We start from the raw sequence: 18,127 nt of genomic DNA on the forward strand, positions 1-18,127 counted from the left end.
TACCTGGTACCTTGTGTGAACAAAGCACCATGGGAGGAACTATGGAAGACCCCGTGACAAAGGCACAGTGGCCTCCCTTTGTGGAGTGCTTTCAGGCTGCTTGGAACATTGTTCCTTCACTCAGCAGTGATTTTCTGAGTTATGCTGTGTGCCTGGCATGCTCTAAGGACAATGGACAATAAAACAAAGTCTTTACTCAGGTGGAACTTGTATTTCAGTGAGAAGGACTAACTATAAATGGGCAAGGGTCAGCTAGTAAATACTGTGCAGAGAATCATGAGTGGACTGTGCAGAGAATCATGAGTGGACAATGTGTAGTTGATTGTCAGGCTGCTACTTTACTTGGGAAGTCCTGGGAGGCCTCTGTGAGGAGAGCAAGTGCAGGAGAGACCTGGATTTTGTTCTCCATCTCTGTTTCTTGGACTTTTTTTTTTTTTTTTCAAAATTCTACATAGAAGTGAAATCAGGCAATGTTTTTCTCTCTGGCTTATTTCACTTGACATAATGTCCTCTAGGTTCTTCTATCATGTAAGAATAGCAGGATCTTATCCCTTTATTTATTTACTTATTCTCATTAGGTATATATGATCCAGAATGGATTTTGATTCATTGTACACAATTGCAGGACAAGTTTTCATTTCTCTGGTTATACACGATGTAGCGTCTCACCACATGCAGTCACACATGTACCTAGGGTAATGATGTCCATCTCATTCCGCCATCTTTCCTGCCCTCATACCCCTTCCCCTCTCCACCCTCCCCTTTGCCCAGTCTCAGTTCCTCTATGACCCAATGCCCCCCATTATGGATCAGCATCCACTTATCAGAGAGAACATTCAGTCTTTGGATTTGGGGGATTGGCTAGACTTCACTTAGCATGATATTCTTCATGCTCCCTTTTTAAGGCTGAATAATATTACATTCTATATACGGTTTTTATTGTTTTGTTTGTCCATTTATCTGTCAAGGGACAGATAGGTTGCTTCTATGTGTTAGTTATTTTCAATAATGCTGCAAGGAAATGAGGGAGGGTTTACAAAGTGGTGAGTTCATTTCCTTTGGGTATACACCCATTAAAGGAATTGCTGGGTCATATAGTAAATAATTCTATTTTCAATTTCTTTGCAGATCCTCATCCTGTTTTCATGTAGATTATTTTCCATAATCTACATTCAGGCCAACAATATACAAATATTCTCTTTTCTCCATGTTGTCACCAACACTTCCTATCTGATCTTTTTTAATAATAGCCATCCATTTGGGTATGAGGTGATATTTCACAGTGGTTTTGATTTACATTAGTGATGATTAGTGATATTGAATGTCTTTTTTATACTTGTTACCTATTTTTATGTTGTCTTTACAGAAATATCTATTCAGGTCCTTCCTCCAATTTTTAACTGTGTTGTATGTTTCCTTGCTATTAAATTGCATAATTTCTTTATAAATTTTGGATATTAGATTCTTTAGGTATATGCTTTGTAAATCATTTTTCACAATCTGTAGATTGCCTTTCCATTTCAGCAATTGTTTGTTTTGCTGTGCAAAATCTTTTTAGTACCTTGCATGTGTTTTCAAGAATACTCTGGATTCCATATGGAGAAGGGATTTTAGGGAGTCAAAAGTGGAAGTGGGAGATCCTGTGGGAGGCTCCTACAGAATCCAAACAAGGGACTGTGGTGACTTGCACTAGAATCTGGGTAGAAGACACTGAAGAAAAGGGAATATGGAGGGAATTTGCTGAAGGAATCTGTTGCCAAAGTAGAGTGAACAAGACCTCCTGGAGCACTGGGTATCTGAATGGGATTTCAGGCAGGGACTGAAATAGAAAGACCAATTCAGAACTGTATACCCGAGTCAATCCTGAGAGAGGAGGAATCCTAGGGAAGGCAGTAAAATAATTCAAGGTACCTCTTAGATAGTAAAGTGGAGTACAAGGATGGATACGGAACCTGAAAATCTGAAGGGAGTTTTAAATTCAAAGACATCATTCTATAGATGGCATTTAAAGCCCAGAGGCTGGATCACCTGGAAAATTTAAAAAGCCTAGGGCTAAGCCTGGGACTAGCTAAGAGAGGGTGAGATGAGGGAGGGACCAGGGCAGGACAAAAATCAGGGCAATCTTATACTATTCATGCTAAATGAAGAAAATGTTTCAGACAAAACTTCATTTCTGACTGGCACACAGCTGACTTTTCTTTCTTTCTTTTTTAAATACCAGGGATTGAACTTTGAACTTTTCTTTGATACCAGGGATTGAACTTTTTTTTTTTTTTTTTTTTTTTTTTGATACAAGGGATTGAACTCAGGGGCACTTGACCACTGAGCCACGTCCCCAGCCCTATTTTATATTTTATTTAGAGACAGGGTCTCACTGAGTTGCTGAGGCTGGCTTTGAACACAGAATCCTCCTGTCTCAGCCTCCTGAGCAGCTGGGATTATAGGCATGTGTCACTACACCCAGCTCAGGTGAATTTTTAAGTTGATATAAGTATTTCACATGACCTCTAATAATATTATGAGAGCCTAATAGTTTGCAGCTAACAAGGGCATATGTAAGCCCTAAACTTCACACAGAAATAAGGCCAACAACAGAGGATCAGTGGCTAATTTCATACCTTTGAGCCCATTTTGCATTGCTTTTTCTCTGTTTCGCCTTATAAAGATAATTCCCTCTTGATTTAAGAAATTAGTGTCAGGAAGAATAGCTTTTTGAACTGTTCCCCGACATTCCAAAACAAAGCTCCAAGTATTGTCAAGCTGTTCTAATTTTGTAATTCTTTTCAAATAAATACATATTGAAGACCTATGCTGTGCCCTGCTGAACAGATTAAAAAACACAAAATAAGCATAAAGATTGGACCTGTGCATCAAGGAGCTTATGATTACCCCGGGTGGGGAGAGGCTTACTTAGACTAATACCTGATTAGCATTAAAACAAAATGAGAAGAAGAATATTAATTCCTAGCAATTTCTTAAATGGATTTTCTCTTTTGTGTTCTTAACTAGTATTAACACTTTGAGGAGGAAAGAACTAAAATACTACCTTGACCCTTTCGTTGGCTTATGTTCTCCTGTTACCCTACGATTCCATGTCTGTTGGGATATCTAAGGGATTGGATGAGATTTCTCCCTGGCACGGCATCCCCCTTGGTTGCTTCAGTAGTACCAAGTATGCTGAGTTCACACAATAGAGCTTTTATAGAATATGGTATATGAATATAGTATTTGAATCGAATGTTTTTATAGTTTCCAAAGGAAGTATACTTAAGCCACACTTGTGAGTTGGGGAAGATGGATGTCTTTGTGATTTTATAAATAAGGAAAGTGAAGTCCTCTGCTGGGCATGAGAGACAAGCGAATGTTCTTCACATATTGGGTAGAGGACAGGAGTTCATTACCAGATCTGTTCTCTTACCATCCGTGGATTTATTCTTATGGCAACATGTCTAAATAAGACCTCTTTCAGAGCTTAACTCTAACCTGCAGGAAGAGTGAAATGAAGCAATTATGAAATCACATGCAGAAATAACAAAAGGATACCATTTAAAGAACTAAGCCTTAGAGACAGCATTATTGGAAGGGGTTCAGAGAAAAGTTGGAAAGAAGTAGCAATAACGTCTGTTTTTGTAAGGTTTAGGATTGAGGCTATTCTTGTTTGTTGGATGCTGAAGTACTTAAAATACTAGTCTGGATTGCCTGGGACTCAGCCTCTTCTGTTGAATGTCAAACCCTCATTTTCCAACTAACTGGCTTGGAAGACAATAGTAACAAACATTTAAAAAGCCCTTTAGAATTGATAAGCACTTTCGCATTCAAAATCTCATTAGTTGTGCAAATCTACCCTGTGTGGTAGATTAATTGACTTGACGTTATAATCTGTACATCACACATGAGGAGACAAACTCAGAGACATGAATCCATTTGTTCGGTGTTCAGTGTCCTAACTAGCTGCATGCAATACAATTCAGACCAGAACTTAGGTCTCCTAACTCTAAAGTCTCTAGAACAGATAGGTCTTAGGCATAAGGTGAGCCACTGTGTTCATGCAGAACTTGCATGCATTCATGGAAGCTACAGGCTAGTATCAAAGTAAAAGGGTAAGCAAATTAAATGGAGTAATTTGGTGTCATCCATTTTCTCATTCAATAAAAATAAAAATAAAAATTCACGTGATTACTAGAATTTTTAGTAGGAAAAAATAAAGGCAGGCAAGCAAGACACTGTTTTTTGTTTGTTTGTTTTGTTTATGTTTTCGGTTTTTGGAAAGCAGAGGCACGCTCAAGGAAGAATGCAGTCCATCTCTAGAGTAAGAAACAGACAGCAAGACACTATTCTTCACCTTAAGTTGTTTAGGGTCTAGTTGAGATGGAGAAGGAAATAAATTAATTGCAGTGGAGTGTTGTATCAGTATAAAATCTGTGTAGGGTCACAAAAAAAGAATGAACATTGCGGGATAGAATTAAGTTAAAGCTGATATGAATGTAGTGAGCAAAGCCATTCGTGGAAGGCCCTTCCATATCTAAACATTCTACTCTCTTACCCAATTTTAAAATGGATGCTGACTTTGGTAATGCTTTCTCTATTCTTATCTACTTTCTTAAATTTGAAGAGTTGCTATAAATTGAGCAGGCAGATCATTAATGCAGCCCTAAGGATTGGGTTTGATGGTACCCTGGGCTCTCTTCTCCATTTCTGAAGTTTAGTTTACAGTTATTAGGAGTGGAAAGGGAATCGGAGAACAGATAATACATGAATTTATTACTTGTGTCACATTGTGACTTAAAAAAAAAAAGTATTTTAAGTCAGGCATGGTGGCACACACCTATAATCCCAGCAACACATAAGGTTGATGCAGGAAGATTGCAGGTTAAAGCCAGCCTCAGCAACTTAGTGAGACCTTGCCCCCTGCCTCAAAATGAAAGTGGGGGAAGTAGGGGGTGGGTGGTGGGGGCTGGGGAAGTTGGAGGTGGGGGAGTGGGGACTAAAGGCGATGGGGGTTGGAGGGAGTGGGGAGGGGGGCATGGGAGGAAGGAAGGAAGGAAAGAAAGAAAGTAAACAGAAGGAAAAGAAGGAAGGAAGAAAGGAAAAGAAGATGGGTCAGTCAGGACAAGTACTCAGTGGTTAAACATCCCTGAATTTAATCCCTGTTACCAAAAGTAAATAAATAAGTAAATAAAACAATTTAGAAACAAATACCAAGTATAGAACATGCTCTTTCACTCTTTCTCTGCGCACCACTGTGTCTGGGGAGGAAGTTGTGAGAAGTCAAGATATGGGCAGAGCTCATTTTGAACGGCAGATGACAGCCACCTTTATAATCTTGGTGTCCACATCCACCGGATTCAGGATTTCTCGCCTAAGCTAAACTGTGGTTCAGAACTGAGTCATTGAGTTTCCCAGAACAATCCCTCCCTTTGCCCCATGGACACATAAAATTTCAACCAATGAAAATATGTTTGTACACTTCATAAGAAGAACAGATAAGTAGGATTTTCTTGTGCATGTGATGCCAAAGTCTTGAAACTCCTCCTTTATATATTTGTTCTTCTGACACCTTTCTCAGCTCCCCCCTAATTTTTAAGCTTTTCTCCTCTGGTGTTGCACTCATCTTAAAATAGGCCCCTCTTCTTTTCTCTCTGATATTTTCCCTGAGAAATTTAAAATCCATAATGTAATGCACAGTAATGCATTGGGGCCTTCCTTTGAGACCTCTTCTGTACAATGAGGTCAATGTTCTCTAACACGCAAGACTCCAGCGGGGGTGGGTTTTGCAAGTTAAGCGACTTCACTTTATAATTTCTTTGGACTTCTCAATCTCTAGCAGATCAGAAAAACTTCTTTAAAACAAGTTACCATAATGAAGTCTGACCAGTGTAATTTCATCTGACTACGTTTGTTGTTCTTAAAATCTTGATTTTACATTTAGATGGGGCTATTAGGACATGGTGGGATAAAAAATGGTTGCATCAAAATATGCTGTTTCAAAGCAAATTATTGCATTATTTGTTCTCAATGGCAAATATAAACCTAACACTTTCTTAACACTTCCTAGAGTCATAAATGCATAAGATGCTCATAGTGATAATTAAAAAAGCATAGACGGCTAATGAAAGATGAAATGGAGCTATAGTAATGTGATTATGTATCTTACATTAGATAACAAAGAACCTTTATACATGTGAACTAAAGTTTGACTTATATTATAAAAATGTGTGCACACTATATCCAAACTGTGTTGGCTTTATTTGAAACTGTGGCTTCCATGGGTTTAAAAAATATGTACATGATTTTATTTGCAAAGTGACACCCCTAAATTTTAGCATGTTCAATTGTTTAAACTAGTGATTTCCAGGATGTAAGTAGTATTCTACTTGTAAGAGATTTAAAACAGGCAATTTTGAAATAGGTAAATTATTCAGTGGAAACTGTAGGGGACCCAAATTGCTGATACATCTTCCTCAAAACACCTCTCATTATCTAAGAGGAGAATGCATTGGAAGTATCTTATTCATGAAGTCTCACACTTAGATCAGTTATGTTCCCTGCTTTCAAAAGTTGCCTATGAAACAAAAAACAGTTCATGTAAATGCATCAAAACTAACTTTGTTCTTTAGAAGTCATCGGATGCCTTATGAGACCATCCAAGCATTTAGAGGATTTTCTCATATAATAAAATTCAACATTAAGAGTATAATTATTCAAAAGAAATTCAACTAAATGGCAACAAGGGTTTTTCTTTTCTTATATTATTGGGATTTTTGTTTCTTCTTTTAAAACTTTCCAGCTGCCCTTTGTGAAGTTCCCAGAATAATGATTAACATTATTAAACCAGAGACTAAAAATCTTGGTACGGACTGACCCATGGGGACACATTACTACAATTATTTTTAAATAAAACAATAAAAGGGGCGTCTCACAGGGGGGAAAGTTGGACTCAGCTTCAAATTTTATTCTATTTGTCAAAGTCACCCGAAAGAGTTCTTAGGAGTGGCTGGAATTGGCTGTCAGAACCAAGTGCTCTCAAGTGTCTTGCCTTTGTGGTTTGCCTACCCGGGTTTCCCAGTCCTTGGTTGAACATTGATGTTCTTACAGGGATAAAATATTGAATAAAATTCTAGTAATCTCTTCCAGTAGAGGCAAAGGCCATTTCTAGAAACTCCTTCCCCATGTACCTTCTACAGTATCTTCCTCTCACTTCACACACTCATACGTGCACACACACTGCACACACACTGTGCCAGCATACTCTCTCCTCCTTTCCTCCATGTAGTATTATTTTCTAGATGACTGGCACAGTTTTTCTCAATGCATTTCAGTAAACCATACTCATTTTATGATTATCCTATAGTCTATACATTCTGATCCTGTTCTCCTTTTGAGTGGAGAGAAGTTTCAACACTATTACAAAAAAAAAAAAAAGTATTGGTTATCCCTTCATTTATCAGGCTTATTTTAACAGCCTATTTTCATGCATGGTGCTCTGTCAGTTTGACAAAACCCAACAACACACACACACAAAGCAATGTGAACGATCATTCCTCTATGCCTTACAAAATATGCCTTCTAAGGCCATGAATGAATATGAGGTAAGTATCCTAAAGCATAACTCAACAACTTGAATATATTTTGATAGCAGTTCATATCACTATAAGCTCTTCTCCAATCTCCAACACACACATGTGTGCACATACACACTCACACACACACGTCTACATGCACAGACACCCATGAACCTCCCCATTCTTTCTTTCCCATTGGAAAGAAGCCCAGGGATGTCCTTCACCCCTACTGGAAAGGCATGAAATAAAGCATAGTATCTTCCTCTCGTCCCCAAATTGATTTTGTGTTGCTGATTCCTCCCTACCACTAACTTGCTGTTCTGTATTTTCCCTAAATGCAACTTACTTTAAGCATGTGTTAACTTGATTGACCTTCCTACAGTGAAAGGATAATAGACAATGACCCATTTGTCAGTCTAGCCCCTTGCTTCTCTTTAAATGTCTACTTTTGACGTACATCCAGACTGCACGCCCTTTTTATTTTTTTAAAGAAGTGAAACCAAAAGTAAAATGCTTTTTGAAGAAAAATGAAAAATTTGTTTTTAATTTTGGCTATCACAAAATGGGGAATCAATAATCCAGTAAAAACAAAGTTAAAAAAAAAAATAAGAAATAACGTGTCCCCGACAGCTCTGTCTGTGCCTTTTCCAGCGTGTGCATCTGGTTGTTCATCTCTGAAAATGTATGAAATACCTTTTTCTTTAAACTTCTTATTTTTTTAATTTCTCCCTTCTTGTTTGGGAATTAAGTGCTTTTTGTATTATATATATCTATCTATACATATATATATATATCAATCAATGTATTTCTTTTTAATTGCTAGTTCTTTATCTTAGATTTGGATTTATCCAAAATTATGAGGAAAAAGTTATGAATTGTTTTCTGCAATTTTTCCCACTCCCTCTTTAAATGTGGAACAACTTCAGCTGCAGAATCCTCACATCCACATCTTTCAGATTAGCCAGCCTCATTTCCAATCGTGCTGTGCACAATATGGGTGGTGTAGGAAGACAGATGGCATCAGACTATACCATCTCTGTACAGGGGAGTAATTAGTGGCCCAGCACGTGGGCTCCCTAAGAGGCGCTGCCTTTCAGTCACCTCTGCTGATCCCTAAACCCCCAGATCTAGATGGGGCTGTGTGGCTGCCGGTGAAGTTGTTCAACTTGAATGCATAAATCTAGTCTTCTTGTTTTTGCTTTGAACTTTTTGATCATGATTATTAGTATTATTATTTTATGTATTTGGCTATTTTGAGTAGGAAGAAAAGTTTAACATTTCTATGATTTGAAAATCTTATAATGAAACTGTAATGATTTTTTGGAGTAATTGCATGTTGAAGAAGTTGCAGCTTAGGGTGTGTGAGATTGTCAGTGTTAGAGTTCTGTTCTTTATTTCCATAGATGGGCATGTGTAGGCTCATTTGTTTTTGTATATTGCCCATCCCTTCCTTACAGCCAGAAGCTCTAATGCAGCTAGATCACTCCGTGCCGCCCTTACATGGACATGGCGACTCACTTACACATTTACTCCTCTCATCTTCATCTCCTGTGTAGTGCACTCATAGACACGCCCCTCCCCCTCTGCATCTTCCCTTCCCATAATCCCCCTTTCTTTAGCATTGTTAAAATTTATGTGCTGTCATCCATTCCCTTAAATTTAAAAAAATTCTAAACTTTGTGAAAAAGACAAGAAAGTTAAATATATGTCTGAAAAATCTATACCGATGCAGAAATTCATTCAAAACCCTGTAGATACATAGATTTTTTTTTAAAGACAAAATTTTTTTAAAAGAAAATTTTTCAATCATAGCAATCGGAATTATTTTAAATTCAAAATCAATGCCCTCCCAGACCCCCTAAAGTAAAAATTCGTTTAAGTGCAGATTTTTTTTTCTTTTCATGTTATGTGGTGTGGATGTATGTGTTGTTACCTCCCTGTATCATCCTGTTGTAAATTATTATATTTGAAAAATTAGACATTTTGCTCAAAAGTTTTTAAGAAATGACAACAACAACAACAACAACAAAAAAAGCAAGTTACAAGAATGTGACAATTCTATTTGTCCAAGAGCATTCTTACACAACTTTCTTTTGTAAATTTTTCTTTCATGCCAAAAAACATGCGGGCAATTTGTTGATGTAAGTTGACTATGAATTAATATGGTATGCTTTTCTTTTTTAATTTGAATTATTTTGCTTTTATGGAAATGATTCCTTTCTTTTTATTTTCCAAAACAGCCTCTATTTTTCATTTGCTTTGACTTTTTTTTTTGTTTTTGTACTGTGAATGCCTTGATGTTATTTGCTGTTCTTCCCTTAACTTACTTTGCAAAGTTTATTTTATTTTCTACTATATGATTTTGAAAACTATATTAAGTATTTTATTTTATTTCATTTGCATCTATTTGCTTAATTTTCAGTTATATTTTGCACTGAACTGCTTCTAATAATCAATGTGAATTGCACTCTTAGTAGAAGAGGGTGGACACAAAGTCCTTACAACCCATAGAAAACCGAGCCTCTTTGCAGGGACTTCTTTTTACTACCAACTTTAAAACCTTGACAGTATTGGTAGCTCCACAGTCGGGTAGTAAAATTGGCTACAGCAGATGGGAGGCCTATACCCCAAAGGGGAAAAAAAAATGAGTCAAGTTAACTCCAAGTGTTATCAGTGGTAATTTCATCCTTAATTTAATTCCTTAGAAAACATTCAGGCAAATCAGTCCTTTATTTTATTTTCTTTCAGCAAAGGGGAAATAAGGTACTCTCAAGTGATTATGGTAGTTTGGTTTTCCAGGATTATGCTATCCCCATCACCACAGGCTACAAAATCAATTTTACTGAGAATAAAGACATAAAGAATCCCGGGTGTTTAGAGTGTTGTACTGATATCAGTGCCTCCTAATGTATGAACAAACTTCTGGCAAAAATGCATGCACACACACTCTCACACATGAATGCACATACACTCTCACACATGAATACACATACATGCACATGCATACAAAAAAATTCACACATATAAACACATACCCATAAAGAACATATAAGCATACACATAAGTACACACACTCACACATAAAATACATACATATAAGTACACATAAGTACGCACACAAGGGACAGGGGTTGTGACCCAGCGGTGGAGCGCTTGCCTAGCACATGTGAGACCCTGGGTTCAATCCTTAGCATCATGTAAAAATAAATAAATAAAATAAAGGTATTGTGCCCAACTACAACTAAAAAATAAATATTAAAAAAAATAAGTATACACACACACTGAGAAAAGGCACCAACACACACACACTCTCTCTCTCTGCCTCTCTCCTTTTTTCTATTAATAGTTGCCATATTTTTCCTCAAGAATTTGATAAGGTAAGCTTTAAAAGGATCAATATTCTATCAAGGAGAATCAGAGAAATGTTCATATCTAAAATTTTACTTAGAAAATATTTCAGGTAGGTACCACTATTGTGTGTAACTCTAGGGAGAGAATATTCCCTGACCTTCAGGTTATTTGGATCAATGCTAACACACGCGTACTTCAAGAACTTGAGGATGGATAAGAAGCAGTATACAATCTTTTTAAAAGAAGTTACTTGTTTTAATTACAGACATCAAAGTTACCTGAAACTATCATAGAACTAAATGGTGGCTAATACAAAAGTTTCCACTCAGCAGCTTTTGATTGTTTGCTTTTGTTCTTTTTAGCACACTGGGGATTGAACCCAGCTAGGCAAGCATTCTACCCCCTAGCTACATCACTAGCCACTGCAACTCAGCAGTTTTAATGAATGGACTCTATCTCAGTTCATGTGATTTTGTGTTGTTCAACATGTTAAATAATATTGCAGGTTTAAAACATGGAATTTCCTAAATAGGCTGTTAATTTGCCTAATTGTATCAAAAAATTTTGTTTCTGTTGAAGAAGGGTCAGTTAATAAATGGCCATTTTTTAAAACTATGAGATCTTTGAAAGATCATAAGTCATCCTCACACTTTATGTTTAAAATAGCCTCAATAACCTAGGCCTTAAATATTCGTATCTCTACATTGAGCATGAAGCCATTACATAAAAGTTATAAGAAATTGATCAATTATTTAGTTATTATTGATCAAAATGTTAATAAAAGTAACAATAGTAGAAACCAGAATTTCTAAGGAGCCATAGGTACTGTGCTAAGGTGTTAATATGCAATGGTTTGAGGTAGGTAGGCTATGTTATTATTATCATTACCATTTTATTTAGAGTTTAAGATACCTGACCAAAGTCATATGGCTAGTAAGCAGTAAAATTTTGACAGCAAACTGAGTCCAATTGAATACTCAACTTGGCATTCTGTATTTTATGATGTATAATTATATCAAGAGCTGTGGCTTTTTTTCCCCTGGTAATATGTTAAAAAATAAATTTGTTCAGAGTCAAACATATTTCAGGCAAACCATTTGTTTGGATGGAGAGAGAAGAGTGATGTTCTACTTAGAAACTCTCATTTTGTTAAAAGAAGTTAAGCCTTCAGAGACATTTGAGGGTTTTTTTGGTGTCTTTTCCCCAAGTACTGGCCATGTTTGTCTATAACTATTTTTTTAAACCTTTGAACAGCTAATTTGGTGGGGGAAAGAATGATTTCTCAATTGTAGGTAGCTTTCCAAGTAGAGAATTAGAATAATGCAAATAAGAAAGAAGGCAAAGGACCCACGTACCTACAGCAGAAATTCAAGGAGTTGGAGCACAGTGTCTTCCGGAGTCCCACTGTTCAGTGCATTGTGTTTGGAGTTTCTTGAGTGCTCAGACTCAACCATCTCCAGAGAGGTAGAGGCTGGAGCTGCATGGAGACTTCATGCTGGTCTTTTTTTTTTTTTTTTTTTTCAGGTGACCCACTACATTTACCATCACCCACAACATCCTCACAGTTCAGAAGAGTTCTATTAAATTTTTAATACGCTGTCTTTTTCGATGGCAGAGAGCCCCTTTTGCTAGATATCAGCCCTAGAGGCATGAATTATATATCTATAAATACACTCATAAAGCAAAAAAGCAGGACAGCCTTTGGGGCTAAAATAGACCTTTTATATCTCTAGTGATCTCTCTAGTTTAAAGGAAATCACAACTATGTTAAAAAAAAAAGTGTATATATTCCCAATTTAAAAAATTCTAAATTTAAGGAATATAGATGGTTCTTATTCTAAACCAAAGAAAAATTCTGAGAGTGATATAGGAAATTAGGATTTTGATAGATTCTAGGTTTCATATCCCTCTGCTTATAATCCTTTGTGACATTAGGTTCATTGATTACGTGACTACTTGTGTAAGTATGGATACATGGCTGATCACTAACTCTATCTATAGTCTCTGCACAATGAAAAATAATTATTGTCAGCCGCACCAACATTTCTGAGTGTAGTCACTTTGAATTACACAAATATACAAAAAGTCATAATTAGCCCCCCCCCAAAACTAATTCTATGAGGATCTAATAGAGGGAGAAATATACTGTTCATCTCTCTATCTCAAATGACATATGCCCCCAGACCCTCCCCCAAGTACAGTTGTCATGAAGGGTTGGTCCCAGGTTCCCCAAATACTAATATCTGTGAATACTCAAGTCCCTAGTGTAAAACAACATAATAAGTCAGTAATGTGTGCCTGTTGTCCCAGCTACTCATGAGGATGTGGCAGGAGGATCTCTTGACCCCAGGAGTTCATTGCAAGCTTCTGGGCAATATAGCAAGATCCCCTTCCCACTACCCTCTCAAAAAAAAAAAAAAAAAAAAAAGAAGGTACAGAGTTTGTACCTTCTTTTTATAATGTATGCATACCTTCCTTATATTTAAATATTCTCTAGGTTATTTTAGGGAATAATGACCAGAAAAAAAAAATCGTCTGCACATGTTCAGTACAGTCACAATTTTTTCTTAAATATTTTCTGTCAGCACATATTTTTATTCTTGGATGTGCAACCCACAGATACAGAGGGCTGACTAAACTATAATCACCTTGAATATTAGATATAGAATTTTATATTAAAATTTATTTTATACTTGTTTAGACAGTTTTCATGTTTAAAACTTTCTAAAGTTTTCTACCTGTTACTATAATTCTCATTTGTAATAATGATCCTTGCGTCCCAGGCAACTTCATTTTAAACTAGAAGCACTCTTCCAATTCCTTGAGATGTCAGGAAAGGAGAGTTATAAATACTTCTCCAATTTCATTGATTAAAGACCAGAATAATTTGGGCTCCAATTTTCCCAACAGAGGGCATTTTTTTTTATCACTAATGCCAGGATTAATAACAAAATGGCAAAGAAAATGGAGAGTAAGTCCATTTTAGTTTTAAAATAAAATCATTTCAATCTGGGGCTCCTCTACTTATAAATAAGCAAGCTTCAGAAGCCTCTTTCTGTACCGTTGTGAAATGCATCTTACTATGTTTCTAAATCCAATAGAAATGCCTGTATTAGAGTGTTTGAATGAAAAAGAAATATCAATTCAACTGCAGAGTGAGCAGTTTGTAGATTCTGGAAAATTTTAAACAACAAAAACTCTGTGAAGCTTTAGCTAGGATGGAAGAGAAAACAAACCGAAAACAAACAACAACAACTACTAAACATCCAATTTAAGACTCCAGTTGGGTATTACAGATGGTACACTAAAATTGCAAATGAATGCCACTCTGTAATCATGAAGATTGGAATCTCCATCTCACTTAAAGAGACACTAGCTTCCAACCCAACATTTTATGTAAATTATTTATACCAGTTCTTTGCCTCCCAATAGATCTGTTATCCCCTGTCCTTTAAGCCAGTTTCTTCTTTGCTGACTCTACTTTGGGCTATATTTTGACTTGGTCACAAGGAACAAATGACTCTTGGTATTTACCCCTGGAAAAACCTACATGTTCAACCTTTGTTCTAGTTAAACTGGAGTTTTAAAAAACTCCTGTCTTGTCCTCTGATGACAAGTAAAACCATTCCTAAGAAATCACTAGGGGACCTTTGAAAGATTGTATTGGCCTTCATTTCTCTCTTATTGATGCTCACCTCCTACTCAAACACTGTCCTCCTCCATATTTCACTTTAAATATACAACTAGGTGCCCCCTACCAGAAAAATAATAAGAAAAAAAAGTTTGTTCAGGGTTAGTTTTAGGTCTAGCTTACCTTTAGGGAACTGCGCTCCAAATCCCATTTATAAAAACTAGCAAAGGTGTATAAATTATGCATCAACCAAGTCTCAAGGCATATGAATTATATATGTTCACGACTTAAAAAAAAAATAGGCATTCTAGTCCAGTAAAGCATGTCTTATCTCTGGCAAACCTGAAAAGATCATTTAGCTCAATAGTTTCAAACTCTGAGCACTAGAATAGATGATTGGGTTTAAGGAAGGAACCACAGACCATGTTGAGATTCTCAAAAAGGATATTTTATGTCCCCATATACAGTAAAAATATCGAATAGGCCAGAGATGTTACTACAACATTCTTGTGTCCTCTCCCTTCTAAATGACACATATTATATACATGATCATCTCCCTCCCCTACTCAGGAGGCCATCTCCTTTTCTTCTCAGGAGGCCATTCTCTTAGCACATCTGAAAACTCTTCAATTTAGATGCAGTAGTTCTAATTGAGACGCCAGAAATATTTGAAGATACAAGGTATGGAAAGCTGAGTTGGATAGTTCTAATTTGTGAATCAGTCCTTAAAGGAATAACCCTAGAAGACTGTAAGCTCAAAGATCTGGCCCTTTGAATTTGAATTGGCAGTATCTAGACAGTGCAAATCCTTGTCTGTCTTTGTCACTGGTGAAAGAGGACACCTCAGCAACAGTTATGTCTATTATTAGATGCTCACCATTGGCCATTCCATCCCCGTATGGTTAATAATTACCCAGGGCAGAACATACAAGAGTGAACACACGATAGCATTATGCCAGTTGAGAGCTTAGAGAACAAGCCCATAAAGAAGCCACCAATGACAATATCATATTAGGATCTCTTCCTTCTTAACTATTGCAACTAAGTGATAGTTGGAATAAATTATTCTGGAATAAATTCGGTGAAGAGACATGACTTTTTAAAATCCTTCCTCTGCTTAGAAAATAACATTACAAAGATATGCAAAAGAGACCTTGACTATTTCGCTTGTAGGTGAATAATCTTGGGCTTAGAGTTAAGCGAGCAACTTTCCTTGAAAAATACTTCTGGTGCCCATGATTTGCCAGGCACTGTGATTTAATGAACTGTTCTGAACTTTCTTTCCTTAGTCCACATGTTTATAAGTGCAATATGCTTTTGCCACTCTAGTAAAGAATCACCAATTTAAAAACACAGTGTGCTAAGTCAACATTTCTGAATCTAATGTCAGTTTCCAGCAAGTCATGGATATGGAGACTGGGTGTTTTTAAAATCTAGCTTCCAGCTCAGCATATATTGCATATAGCTTAAAAGCAGTACATAAACATATATTAGATTAATGCAAGGCAAGTTTTCATGTAACAGGGGAACTTCTGGAAAAGCATAGTTCAAATGAGGTTATTAGATGCAAACATTGAACCTTTTGCAAATCCCTGTCGTTTAGCTTACAGCAAATGAGAACTGCAATTAAGAAGTGTTAGAGTCAAATACTCCCATGCCTTAGGCATGTAAGATATTTTATGTGTTCTTTTCCCTGTTTAAAAAAAAGTGAAATAAAAAGTAGTAACTTCAGAAAATACTACAAATTCTTATGTCCCTTGATCTTGGACTCTGTCTCAGCAATCTGAAGAGTGGGTCATTTCCATTCCCAGGAGAGTTAAGACTCAAGAAGGCAATAAAGAAATGTCATATGCACATTCACAAATCCACAAATCAAACACACAGTGTGTGTGCACCCACCCCACACACACACTTTTGATAGCCTGTCAGTATTTGTAATAGTATAATTGAAAGTCATCACCTCCTAAGCAGATCCTGGAAACAGCATATTTGAATTCTATCCAAAAAATGACTTGAGAGTATCTTTAAAATCTATGTCCCCAATATAAGGATATTGGGTTTGGGTGATCAGAGGAATAGAAGGGGCTCTAGGTCAGCCTAAAATGCTTTAGGCTACAATCCCAAAAGATCCCTATGTGGATCCGGGCCCTTTTATTGTAAGTTCAGAGGCATCTCCTATTACTGCATTCATGAAGAGTGACTGCAGCTTGTGTTTACACTTGTACTAATTCTGTTTTTCTTTTTCTTTTCACTCCCAGGAGGTGAATTAGTTATCCCTCTTCTTGTAGAAGACCCTTTAGCTACCCCTCCTATTGCTACTCGTGTACCTTCCATTACACTCCCCCCTACCTTCCGCCCCCTCCTCACCATTATTGAGACCACCAAAGATTCCCTGTCCATGACCTCTGAGGCGGGGTTACCTTGCTTGTCGGACCAAGGCAGCGATGGTTGTGATGATGATGGCTTGGTGATATCTGGGTATGGCTCAGGGGAAACCTTTGACTCTAACCTGCCCCCTACTGATGATGAAGATTTTTACACCACCTTCTCCTTGGTAACAGATAAGAGTCTTTCCACTTCAATCTTCGAAGGTGGCTACAAAGCACATGCGCCCAAGTGGGAATCCAAGGACTTTAGACCTAACAAAGTCTCCGAAACTAGTAGGACTACTACCACATCTTTGTCCCCTGAGCTGATCCGCTTCACAGCTTCCTCCTCGTCTGGGATGGTGCCCAAATTGCCAGCTGGCAAAATGAATAACCGTGATCTCAAACCCCAGCCTGATATAGTCTTGCTTCCGTTGCCCACTGCCTATGAGCTAGACAGCACCAAACTGAAGAGCCCACTAATTACTTCCCCCATGTTCCGTAATGTGCCCACAGCAAACCCCACGGAGCCGGGAATCAGACGGGTTCCGGGGGCCTCAGAGGTGATCCGGGAGTCGAGCAGTACAACAGGGATGGTCGTCGGCATTGTGGCTGCTGCCGCCCTCTGCATCTTGATCCTCCTGTACGCCATGTACAAGTACAGGAACAGGGACGAGGGGTCCTATCAAGTGGACGAGACGCGGAACTACATCAGCAACTCGGCCCAGAGCAACGGCACGCTCATGAAGGAGAAGCAGCCGAGCTCGAAGAGCGGCCACAAGAAACAGAAGAACAAGGACAAAGAGTATTACGTGTAAACGCGGTGACACCGGTGAGAGACCTGGATTTCCAACCGATTTCTTTCCACATCCACATGGGAATACTTTGACAGTGAGACGTGACAGGTGTCAGCACTGTTCTGAGACGGGGTATTCCATGACCATGGTGGGGAAAACCGTTTTTAAAAGGACACACACCGAGAGGGATCTATCGACCGAGTTCCCCCCCCCCCCCCCCGAGGCTGCGAGGGCCAGCCCCGGCTGGGAGACGGAAGGTTCTCTCGGCCCCGCTGTATCATAAAGCACACGCCCAGAGCCCTGCGCGCTCCAGGGGGGGCTCCACCACGGACTCGCAAGCTCCCTTCTCTCCAGGACCTTTTACGAGAGGTACAAGACTTCATGGCTTACTTGTTCCATAACTCCAAGTGAGTCTGTAAT

The 18,127-nt window shown here is 37.8% G+C and overlaps 1 protein-coding gene across 43 annotated transcripts in view; it reads left to right on the forward strand.

The window, feature by feature from the left end:
• The window catches only part of Nrxn3 (neurexin 3), a 1,549,271-nt gene extending 1,531,414 nt beyond the window's left edge, over window positions 1–17,857 (forward strand). For 17 of the 43 annotated variants that reach the window (XM_078050633.1, XM_078050634.1, XM_021723871.3 and 14 more), the window contains one exon: window positions 17,427–17,857. In XM_078050633.1, coding sequence (XP_077906759.1) covers window positions 17,427–17,728 — 302 coding nt within the window. In that variant the 3' untranslated portion in view covers window positions 17,729–17,857. Of the gene's footprint in view, window positions 1–9,019; window positions 9,704–16,802 lie in introns of all 43 variants that reach the window. The other 26 variants (XM_078050614.1, XM_040274623.2, XM_078050622.1 and 23 more) reach the window with 3 other exon arrangements.
• The last annotated feature ends 270 nt before the right edge of the window (window positions 17,858–18,127 follow it).

Source organism: Ictidomys tridecemlineatus, chromosome 5 (genome assembly GCF_052094955.1).
Source record: "Ictidomys tridecemlineatus isolate mIctTri1 chromosome 5, mIctTri1.hap1, whole genome shotgun sequence".
Taxonomy (NCBI): Eukaryota; Metazoa; Chordata; class Mammalia; order Rodentia; family Sciuridae; genus Ictidomys; species Ictidomys tridecemlineatus.